Source organism: Sphaeramia orbicularis, chromosome 18 (genome assembly GCF_902148855.1).
Source record: "Sphaeramia orbicularis chromosome 18, fSphaOr1.1, whole genome shotgun sequence".
Lineage (NCBI taxonomy): Eukaryota > Metazoa > Chordata > Actinopteri > Kurtiformes > Apogonidae > Sphaeramia > Sphaeramia orbicularis.
The window spans coordinates 31,459,931-31,472,376 of record NC_043974.1 but is presented as its reverse complement, the minus strand read 5'-3'; the positions used below and the strand labels follow the sequence as shown (position 1 = coordinate 31,472,376).

The window sequence follows — 12,446 nt, the reverse complement described above, 5'->3', positions numbered from 1 at the left end:
TTTCAAATCAAAAATTATGCTGACTCTGACTTTCAGACTGCAAGCAAAAAGCTCCAATGATAAGCATTTTTATTGTACTGTTGTGTCACTGATTTACTTTTTTTATTCTTTTTTTTTTACATTTAGACCATTCCACTCTCTTCCTGCTGAATCTCCCTTTATGACATACATTCAGTACATGTGTGCATTTCAGATGATGGGTCAGGATTAAGTGTCAGAAGCTCATGGTCAGACATTGGCGACTGTAGAATGATCAAACTCTGGAAATTTAAGCTCACTGCTGTTACAGCTTCTACATCAACCTGTAGAAATGCAGATTCAACAGCCGCACATGGACATGCTGTTATGCTAGTTTTGCAAAAATAGATCTTAAAGGTGCTATGTGAAGTATTTCTATTGTGAAATATTAAAGATGAATTGTTGGGTTTAGAATAAAGAGCTGTGAAGTGCTGCCAAAAATGTCAATGTTTTGGATTGTAGAGAAAAGAACCGAATTTACTTCCAGTGATGAGCCGAAAATTTATGTGACCACTAGAGGGAGTAGTGAGTAGTACTCTTTCAGTCTCCAATGGTGAGAAAAATTAACACAACAAGGCCTTAGACCGAAGCATCAGAAAGTGACCAGATGGGATGAGAACCATTTAGAAACAACTTTTAGAAACAAAGAAAGTGACTCTGTGATAAAGGCTAGAAGCACTGTTGTTGTTTTCTCCACTGGACACAGCTGTAAATATGAAAAAAATGCAGTTTGATGCTGAAATGGAAATGGAATGTATGTGTTATTTAAGTGTCCACTAGAGGGAGTAGTGAGTCACTCTGCTGGTCTCTCATGGTGAAGAAAATTGACACCACATGGCCTTTAACCAAAGTGTCAGAAAGTGACCAGATGAGATGAGAACCACTAAGAAACAACTTTTAGAGTCAAAGTAATACAAATAGAATAAGATAAAGTAAATATCCTGTGGAATTTGTCAAAAAAAAAAAAAATCCACATACTTAACAAATGCATATTTTGTCACCTCAAGTCTTTCAGTTCAAACTCCAAATTTAAAAATAGGCAAAAGGGAATATAGATCAAATCTAACCAAACATCCCATGCATACAGTGTGTGCCTTCAAGTCATACTCGCCTCCATGTGTGATGGAGACATAAGTTTGACATAGTTTGCAGAATACCCTCTGTGAATCATCCCCCACTGCTTTCACCCACATATAAACATTTCCCCATTCTTTTCTGTAGCTGCATCTTCTTTTTCGTGTGGAATTTCCATGTTTTCTGCCAATATTTGCATGCTGATGTCTGAGGCTTTTGCCTTTGTTTTCTATGTGTCAGTGAGCGGAGGTCAGGAGGACACTGGTGACAGGTTGATGGACTCCTGACCCCACGTGCATGTTGGTTGATTGACAGTGGACACAGTCAATGGTGACAGCGCTGTCTCTGCTATAAAACGAAAGTCATGTTTGCAGAAAGGCGACTGTCCTGCACTTTGGAGAGCCAGAGCCAATCAAATGCGGGACATCGTCTCAATTTGTGGGACGTGGAAAAAACGGTCATAATGCTGTGCAGTCCCGCGCAAAGTGGGACAAATGGTCATCCTACTGCAGATAGATTCTGTTGATTCACTGATGGATTTGGTCCTAAGTGTGTTCTGGTACCAGACTTCCTGCTGTCATATTTTGCTAAACCCACTTTTATTAGTCTTTGGTTCATTTATTTGTGGATTTGGACCCTAATAGTTCAAAAAGTTTGAATTTGAACCCTCCAGGTGCTTCAAAGCTATCTTTATATTCATTTTGGTTAAAATTAAGTCAATTTCTACAACCTGTTTTTAATTCCTTCTTAATTTGTTACATCTACAGGGGGGGGAAGCAAAATTTACAATGAACATTTAGTTGTTTTTTCTCAGCAGGCACTATGTCAATTGTTTTGAAACCAAACATATATTGATGTCATAATCATACCTAACACTATTATCCATACCTTTTCAGAAACTTTTGCCCATATGAGTAATCAGGAAAGCAAACGTCAAAGAGTGTGTGATTTGCTGAATGCACTCGTCACACCAAAGGAGATTTCAAAAATAGTTGGAGTGTCCATGAAGACTGTTTATAATGGAAAGAAGAGAATGACTATGAGCAAAACTATTACCAGAAAGTCTGGAGGATACTATTAAAGAAGAATGGGAGAAGTTGTCACCCGAATATTTGAGGAACACTTGCGCAAGTTTCAGGAAGCGTGTGAAGGCAGTTATTGAGAAAGAAGGAGGACACATAGAATAAAAACATTTTCTATTATGTACATTTTCTCATGGCAAATAAATTCTCATGACTTTCAATAAACTAATTGGTCATACACTGTCTTTCAATCCCTGCCTCAAAATATTGTAAATTTTGCTTCCCCACCCTGTATAACTAGTTATGTCACGATATTTGCACATATAAGGTCAAGAATTCCAATGACCATTTCCCAGAGTACGCCATAATTGTTTGTCAGCAGCAGTGGTTGTAGTAAAAACTGAAAATATGTCAAAACTTTGAGCCGATTACCTAAAATGTTCAGTTGTTGGTTGTATTAACGAACACAAGTTGCTGAACGGGACAGAGCAGCAAGGTCAACAACCTGGAGGGGGTGGGGTGTAAAGTGGTTAACTTGCGTTTAAAGGGCCCGTGCTCAAAATGACATTTCCTGTGTCATTACTCAGAAAAAGGGTTGAGGAAAAGAAAAAAAAAAAAAAAAAAAATAGGGTTGAAGATTGACCTGTGGAGTTGAATTAATGAAGAATTCAGACCCAAGCATATCATTTACAGTTTATGTAGACCACAGGGAAATGTTTGAAAATGCATAATTCCATTAAAAAAAAAAAAAAAAAAGCAAAATATAACTCCTTTCAGAGTTTGGAACAGAATCAAAACATCCTGACTCCATTTGACTCCCAGTAAAAAAAACAACTGAGCCACTACATTCCTCTCCAGGAGTCATCCAGGTCTCATTCACTTAATTTGGATCCTCCACTAAGTGTACCGGTGAAATTATTCTTCCGTTAATAAGATTTCAGGGCTGATAAATGGCTTTGATGTCTGCTGTGAAGGCTTTGATTGACAGGTGTGATTGACGGCTCATTCGTTTGCTCAGTTGGACTTTCTGAGCTGCTGTGTATTGAATAAAACAGACAGCGCTACTGGTTGAGATGTTAAATTAACAACACTGTCAAAGGTTTTTGTTTTTTTTTTTTTTCACTAAATTTACTTGAAGATAATTACAACCCAGTCTTTTAGCATAACTTAGCAACATATTAAAATTAGCATCTGTTAGCATTAGTTCTATTTTTTGTATGTACTGCGAAGTTGCTATTCCTGGCACTGGCATTATTCCATAGTCCACAGTCTGGTTGGTGTTGTCACAGTGGCTGCATCCACCTCTTTTATATACAGTGGTCTCTGTGTAAGATCCATTACTAACCTGAGGAGGAGGGAGCCCCCCTGCACCAAGTGGGCAGTCAGGTAACATGATAGTCCGTTTAGGGGTGCTGCACTGACAGGAAGGAGAGGGATTAGACATGCTCCAGTTCCCATTGAGGAAGATGTCAGCGAATGCCTCATCCACAGGTGGAGTGAACCAATCGGACCCACTAGTGGAACACGGTAAGTTCCTGAGGGAAAACAATTATGGAAATGTGGCAATTTCATAGGTAAACAGCTGCTAACCAACTCACAGACACACAGGATTCAATTAGAGGTTTTTTTTGTCCAAACCATAGGTAATCATTATTCAGCTTATTCTGATCAGAAGGATCGGGAAACCACATGAAAACATAATTATACACTGATTAAATTTGTTGCTAGAAAAGTCGATGTTAAAATCAAGCAGAGCACTCATCGAAACACTTCATTAAAGAGACACAAAAAGCACTTGAAGAAGCACAAGTCCATGTTTGTACCTGTGTCTAAGGGCTCATAAGGGTTTATACTTAACTGCTATTTAACAGTATGAATACATGTTCACACTAGTGTGTCTGTGTTTGGATAGTTCTGCGTTTTAATATTTGCTTCAGTGTATCAAACTTACGGTATTGGGTCTCCCTTCATGCAGCGCGTCCCAAAGCCGGGGTTGTTCACTAATGTTTCTACCACCCGGGACACGTTCGCATCATCCGGAGAATCATTGCTGTAAATAAATGACACATACTGGAATTAACTGAAACTGTCAGTACACACATAATGTAGTTGTTTTATTTCCATCTAAATACGAGCATCTGTTACTAAGTCAACAAATAAGCCTTCATTGGATCTCATGTTCTGACAGAAGTCCAACAGTAATAGTAAAAAAAAGACAACATGACTCATTTCAGTAGATCCTGACTAACTAAAATAACTGCCTCAGGGTTTTATTTCTCCACCAACTCGTCAGATTGTGTTTTACGTCCATATGTGTCCAGACTCATAATATATGAAGCAAAGGCATTGAATGACTTTTTCTTTGGGAGATGGAAGTACTGACATGTGCAGTATCCATTTACAGTCAAACATATTGACAGTATATGATACGGCATCACGTCAATTCCTGTCCAAGGTTATTATCAACATGAATAATACATGAATAATGAAATGAGTTATTTTTTTTGTTTTTCAATTGTGGATTCTCAACTGAATATGACAAGAACGAATGACAAAAACTACAAGCGAAAAAACATTTCCGGTAACTGAAATAAATAAAAACTGCAAAAGCACTCAGACCTCAGCAGATCAATCCCCCCCCCCCCCCCCCCCAATCACCACCAAAATTTTTATCATTTGTTCCTTGTGCCAGTATCAACATTTCCGGAAAATTTCATCCAAATCCATCCATAACTTTTTGAGTTATCTTGCTAACAGACAGACAAACAAACCCTGATGAAAACATAACCTCTGCGGAGGTAATTAAAACAAAAAATGGTAACTGAAACTGTATTGTGTGCTAACAAAACTAACTAAAAATTAGTATAAAAGTATAAAAAACATGGATAAAATTCCCTTCATTTTCATCTTTGTCAATGTCGGACTGATATAAAATTGACTTATTTCGCTTAAGCAATTTTAGCTGGTGGCACCAAACGGCACTTCAGTGTCCGTCACTTCTCGTCACTTGTTATTTAGAGTGTGCTTCTGGTCCCCACTCTACCTGGAAAGTGGAGACTAAAGTTGGGAGAAAGCAGCCGAGTACTGTGTGGGATTTATTTGAATATGGCACTGAGGAAGATAAAAAACACGAAAAACCAAAACTAAACTAAAACTAAGCATTTAGAAAAAAAATGAAACTAATAAAAACTAGCAAACCCGCTCTAAAAACTAATTAAAACTAACTGAATTAGAGAAAAAAAAAAGTCAAAACTAGATAAAACTAAACCATAATGAAAAATCCACAAGTATTATAACCTTGGTCCCATCAACCCTGTTAGACATTTGTGTGTAATTATGTCATATTCAGCGTTTGAATTCTCAACTTAGGGCCAGAAATGCATAATGCGATGCCACAGTGTCCTTGACCTAGGGCTGTGCAATTAATCGAAATTCAATTACGATTTCGATTATTACACGCAACGATTACAAAAATTATGTAATTGAGAAGAAACTATTATTAATTTTGAGTTGTTTTAATTCATGAGCTGCTCTGCCCCGCCCCCCTTTAAGCTACAGCTGCCAGCTAGCCGGCAGGTCCACCCCAAGAGGAAAGTTGTACCGAGCGGTCTTGAAAAATGGCAGCAGAATCACAGCAGAAGCACTTGGTAAACAAAAAAAGGCAAGCCAAATTCACTTGTATGGAATCACTTTGGGTTTGATGAAGAAGACGAAGAGCAAAAACACATCATGTGCAAAAAGTGTTTGGTAGTTGTGTCTGCACCGACCGGTAACACAACAAACCTTTTTAACCATCTAAAGTTTAACCACCGCCACCTTTATCATAATCTTATGAAAAACTAAAACACATAAAAACAACTCCATCTACAACTTCGTCCGCAATGCAATCTTCAGTCTCTGAATCTCTTTACGTTGCAACTCCCGTATTAACCTAACCCTAACCTGTATAACCCTAACGTGCGTATTCTAGATGGCTGATGTATACAGAAGGCCTGAACTGAAACCTCACAGCACGCCACTGAATTTACTGTTTCATACTACATTGAACATACTTGAATTTATAATTTGCACTTTACGTGATTTTTTTTTTTTTTTTTTTTTTTTATTGCTACAGTTCTATGGCAAGTCTATAGCAGTTTAATTCCAGTGCACTATTTATTTACAAAAGGAAACATACTTGAATTTACAGTATATTTATTTGCATTCAAAGATTTTATTTATTTCGTACAAAAGTGAACATACTTTGTTTTAGTGGTTAAAAGCTTTATTTATGTCCAAACCCACATGGATGTGGATTTCTTACTGGTATTATTTGTTATAGGTATTATTTGTGCGAACGTGGTATACGATATTTTGTTCATGCTTTCTTATATTCATCATTTCATAACTCTTATGTATTTCATTGTTGTGTTTTGTTTTGTTTTTTTTGTAGTTTGGTTTTTTTTTTCTCTCTCTTCTGCCCAGTTTACTCATTTGTGGTTTTAGTTATTCTTACCATTATAATTGTCTCCATGGTTGTTACTGTTTGTATTGTTGATACTTTCTTGTGAGGGTCTTCGCCACCTTCTTCTCTCTTGTTCTCTCCCCTTCTTCTACCCCCCCCCCATCCCCCATGTCAGGTCCGGCATCGAAATGTGGTTCAACAAAACTCATAATAAACACAGTAGAATATCAAAGGGCGCTTCACATACTTTATGAAGTTACCCTTGGCAAAGCAAATTTGTTCAGCACCAAAAGGAACCAGATTACCATTCTGCTGTTAGGACGCTGGACAAGTAGAAAAAAAAAAAAAAAAAAAGTAGTGTGAGATACTCCCTGGTAAAATGTCCAAACAAAAGAGGATACACAAGCAAAGGTGTCAGACAAATGGGCAATGATGACTGGGAGTACAGTTGGTGTCGGCTGCTGCCTTATCGGTACAGACCTGTCAGCCAGCTGAGCCCATAAAAAAAGAAGAAAAAAAAAAATGTTTAAAGAGTATATTTTGCATTGTTTTGCAAGAAAAAAATAAACAACTTTAAGGTTAACAAATAATCGTGATTTCAATTATTGCTAAAATAATCGTGATTGTTTTTTGTTTTTTTATAATCGAGCAGCCCTACTTTGACCTTTAACCACATCATGACATTTTGCACTCAAACAAGCAGAATACAGAGAAAATATAGTCAAATGCACAGTAAAAAAAACCAAAATGGTTGTAGCACACACTGAAATTCTTCATATTCCAGTCTCCTTTCAAGGCACTTAAAACTGTGACACCTCTGGCCACAGATGTTGGTAGGAAGGGGCTGCATAACATCTGGAGCTGAAACAAACGTCCGCCAGACAGTACTGTGTTAAATGAAAAAAAAAAAAAAAACTCAATTTCAGCCAAACACAACGCTTTGGTTGGTTTTTCTCATATTAATTAGTGTATGAACCAAATATTGCACTAATGTTTTTCATTTATTGTCAGTTGTTGGAATGTTTTGCTTGTGTTTGTGTTCTGGACCCTGGAGGAATAGTTATCACTGCAGTAATAACTAATGTGGATCCTGAGAAAATAAATAAACGAAATGAAATAAAAATACAGTTGAGATTCAAATGAGGAGCTTTGGCCATTATTGGGGATCGCGTTAATACCAGAAACCATTTTCACTAACACTTGAAGAATTTTCTGAGCGCTTCTAAATTAAAGTTAAAGGAGTTTTGGCTTAGGAACGAGTTTAGAAAATTGTCGGAGCAAATTATTTCAGCGAGCGACGGAGTTGATCATAAAGCACTTGATGTAATTAAAATCTCTGCTGAATACACAATATTAAAAACCATATTTAATGCTCGTCACAGTCTATTCTCAGTTTAATTTTACAAATGCAATAGGTTTAGTGACAATTTTTTAAAGAAATGACTCAATAGTTATTATTTAGTGTTAGTTTTTAATGTATTATCAGAAAACCCTCGATTTATAAGAGCTGAAAAATGAAGGATGAACATTAACGGAACAGTTTGAGACATTTTAATCCTCAGCCAAAACCCAAATAAAGCTGAATTTACTGCAGGTCTATTTCATTTTACTTCATATATTCTTCATTGCAGTTTGATAGTTGCTTTATTCTTATGTGAATTAACTTATTTATGCTGCTTTATTACTTAAGCCTCTTAAAAACTCCTTAATCTTAAGTGCTTTGGAAATGCATGTAATTGTAGTAATTCCCCTCTTTTCCCATATGACCTTAATGCGTACAGCCCCGATTTACACATTTTACTTACAAAAAAAGAGCTCCTGTGTTTTTCGTTGAGATCACTAATTCCAACTACTGCGACCAGTCGATGAGAGATGGCTTTATAGTAGAGTGACTTTTCACCTGTCGTCTCGGTCACGACTAGATAACTGATCGATAATATTGATCCCTATGTAATTATCCAGTCCAAACTTATGACTGAATGACAACAAATGTAGAGATCGAGCTGTATGTTTATGCATCAATGGAAACTATTGATTTGGCGAGTCTTCTAATTTGTCTTCCTTATTGGAAAAGAATGGGAGTTTGGGCGATTATTAATTAATTACACATATTTTGACTTCCAAGAAAAAAATTGAGAGGAAATGAGACATGTATACCAGGGGACTTGAATGTGGTGCATTTTAAATAAATACTCAATAGCAATGCTGTATGCCACCGGGGTTTACTTAATCAAGAATGACAGGAAATCAGTGAGGGAATCAAACCTTTTCTTTGGCTGAGGAGTCAAAACAAGAATTTCCAGACCACCATTGGCTGTATAGTGATGTGTGCTGCCGTCGTGTGTATTCTTGCAGTAGTCGAGAGTGTGTGTACCGCTCTATATAAGCTCTCCACAGCCCTTCATCATTATCTGAGTGTACTGTACATATCTGAGCCCTCAGTCTCGGTTAAACAATCTTCCCATTCCAATTTCACTCTCATTACCGACCACACACTCTCTGCCCTTTATCTTATGGGTACTGTGGGAGTTAAAACACAGTGTTTCATAAAGACCATCGCGGTGGCTCTCTGCCAGCACTGGCCACAGCCCCGCCAACAATTTAGAATAATACAGTGTTCATTGTTTCATTTAGAGGCGTCTCCGTGAAGGTCATTCGGTCATTTTCTTGGCCACCACTGAGTGCAATTGAAGAGACCCGATTGTAAAAATGGAATATGTGCAGCCATCTGTTTTGCGATTAACAATGGCTGGGTTACCACCTTATTCAAGATAATAAAACTATCGGACAGTTTCAAAGGGAAGATTTGTGCGTATATACAGAAACAGTGGAACTAATGAGTAGTTCATCACAATAGTACATGAGTAAGAACTAACGCTGTGCAATGTTCCAAGAATAATACATTAAGATTATCTGAAACTAAAAACGGTTTTATGACTCTAATATGATGTTAAAATATTGTTTTACATAAAATACTTTCATCAGGTACAGTAAGAATACACAAGAAATACATGCACGGCCTCAAAAGACACACAACAAACTGAAGTAAATGGGATTCAAAGGTTAAAGTCACTATTTAATGTCACCCCTGACCCCATGACAAGTAGCAAGATAAACATTTACAAACATCTGACAGTAAAACATTAGGAAATTAATGTAATCAATCCCATATTGTCTGAACAACAGGGGTTAAAGACATGTTAAGAAAAAATAAAGGTCACAGAAGCTGTTTTTTCCCTGTAAACGTTTGTTTTTCCTGCTATACAGGGTGGGGAAGTAAAATTTACAATGAACATTTAGTTGTTTTTTTCTCAGCAGGCACTACGTCAATTGTTTTGAAACCAAACCTATATTGATGTCATAATCATACCTAACACTATTATCCATACCTTTTCAGAAACTTTTGCCCATATGAGTAATCAGGAAAGCAAACGTCAAAGAGTGTGTGATTTGCTGAATGCACTCGTCACACCAAAGGAGATTTCAAAAATAGTTGGAGTGTCCATAAAGACTGTTTATAATGGAAAGAAGAGAGAGTGGAGGAAGCAACAAAAAACGTACCAAAGCTTTTATTAAAGCTCTCAAATCCAAAATCCTAAAGGATCCAACCAAATCCATGAGAAAAATGGCAATTGAACTTGAGGTAGACAACAAGACCGTTAGAAATGCAGTAAAATATGATTTGAAGTTCAAATCTTACACAGGAACACCAAAACACTTGTTGACAACAGCAACAAATCCAACTTTAGCAATTTTTGGGAATCATGTTTATGGCCGCCTTCTAGCCCAGATCTAAACCCTCTGGATTCTGCTATTTGGGGCGTTTTAGAACATGCTACCAATAGAACATCACACAGCAATGTTCACTTTCTTAAAGATACTATTAAAGAAGAATGGGAGAAGTTGTCACCCGAATATTTGAGGAACACTTGCGCAAGTTTCAGTGAAGGCAGTTATTGAGAAAGGAGGAGGACAGAGAATAAAAACATTTTCTATTATGTAAATTTTCTTGTGGCAAATAAATTCTCATGACTTTCAATAAACTAATTGGTCATACACTGTCTTTCAATCCCCGCCTCAAAATATTGTAAATTTTGCTTCCCCACCCTGTACATACTTCATATACATCCAGATTGGATCTTAAAGGGCTCACATTTTGTTAAACCCCCTTTTATTAGTCTTTGGTATATTTATTTGTATATTTGGGGACCCTAATAGTTCAAAAAGCAAAATATCACTCCTTTAATGCGAAGACTGACAAATGGATACGTGTGGACATTAGAGCTTTATGAAACCAGCAAACCTAATGCTGGACTTTTGCACTGGACAGTACATAAATGTGGAAAAACACAAAATAATTATAAACATCATCACTAGCTACACAATATACAGTATCAATCAGGGTTCAGAGTCGAAAAACGTCAATCATTACCTCCAGTCAGTCACACTTTGACAGCACAGCATCTCAATGAAGTTCAAGAATGAAAAAGCACAGCATTTTCAGTCACACAGTCAAGTAACATGACTGTAAAAGAGTCACTCAAGAGAAAAAGCAATGCTCAGAAACTGGCCAGAGAGAACGTCAGTGAAAACCAAGGGTCCTCCAGTTTATAAATGTAACACACAACAACTGTTCCCAGAAATTCCCCGGAAGCCTGACTGTGCAGTTCAAGTTGTGCCATTTTGGCAGAGTCTATGTGGCCAAGTCTGCTGATTTGTGAATGAACACTGAACTGTCATTGTTTTACTCGCACATGTGTGATTGTGCTGCTTTCACATCATGGAAAGAAATGTAAATTGGTCTGTTTCTGTAATAAGAGAAACTAAAGCGCTGGGTGGGCTGTGATAAAGCGGTTTTATTGCACGCCGACATCATCAGGCCTGGCCTCCTTTTCAATACTGTACAAAGGAGTGAAATATTACTGTGGCAACAATACAATTGCCTGGAAAAATAGACAAGAACTGTATATCCAAATGAAAAAAAAAGAGGATTTCCTGTTGGGCGAAGGATTGTCAGCTCCATGAGGCTCTTGATACAGGAAGTGCTATTGCACCATTTAACAAAAAGTCTGTCTTGGCTTTTCATTGCCATATTTTCCAATCAGCGTCATCAAATTTACAGCTGCTTGGGTGAATCATCTTGGATTAATTTGTACAAGTGCAGAAAATTTCCCCAAAAAAAAAGAGGCTAAAATCACATGTTTTAATCAAAATAGCAGATTTCCTGTTGGGTTCGGGTTTGTCTCCAAGAGGCTTTTCTATTTTCTTTTGCATCTGCACTTTATACAGGTGCCTACCAAATACAGAATGTCTAGATGAAACCTTCTAGTGCTTATTTATTGATACATTTATTTTCAAAACTTTCTAGGGTGTGTTACTTTTGCGAGTTTATGGCTATATGTTAAACATTATCTATATTACGCATAGTTATTGGAATGTTCAGCTTTTTTGTTTGCACATTTGAGGTATTTTAAGATATTGAGTGTGACTGAAATATCGTTATGTGTATGAGTAACGACAATAAAGAATCTTCTTGTGTCTTATTGAGCCATTTTGTCTAAATAAAGAGGTGAAGTCCCGTCCCATACGATTCTGCCTCATGGCCCCTTATCTGATTAAATAATCTATTACAGTTACTGGTGAGAGACAAGTATTTTTCGTTCCCATTTGAATCGTTTACACGTGTTCATCAATTGAAAGATAATTAGTCTAGTCAAAAAAGTATAGACTGTAAAAACAGATGAACAGAAGGACTAAAGACCCAAATGTCTTACACAGGTCATGTCTCTCTCCAGTTTGTTCAGACCTTCCGAAAACATCTGCAGCTTCAACATAACCAGACTTGTAGTGACTTATAATACTTGATACTTGGGACCCTACTCTCAAGG

At 37.1% G+C, this 12,446-nt stretch overlaps 1 protein-coding gene across 1 annotated transcript in view; it reads right to left on the bottom strand.

Moving 5' to 3' along the window:
• LOC115438332 (phospholipid-transporting ATPase ABCA1) overlaps positions 1-12,446 on the bottom strand; it is a 419,337-nt gene that overhangs the window by 158,601 nt on the left and 248,290 nt on the right. Inside the window, exons 31-32 of the mRNA XM_030161907.1 lie at positions 4,066-4,164; positions 3,460-3,649 (exon numbers count right to left, since the gene is read on the bottom strand). Of these exons, the coding sequence (XP_030017767.1) occupies positions 3,460-3,649; positions 4,066-4,164 (289 nt within the window). The remainder of the gene's footprint in view (positions 1-3,459; positions 3,650-4,065; positions 4,165-12,446) is intronic.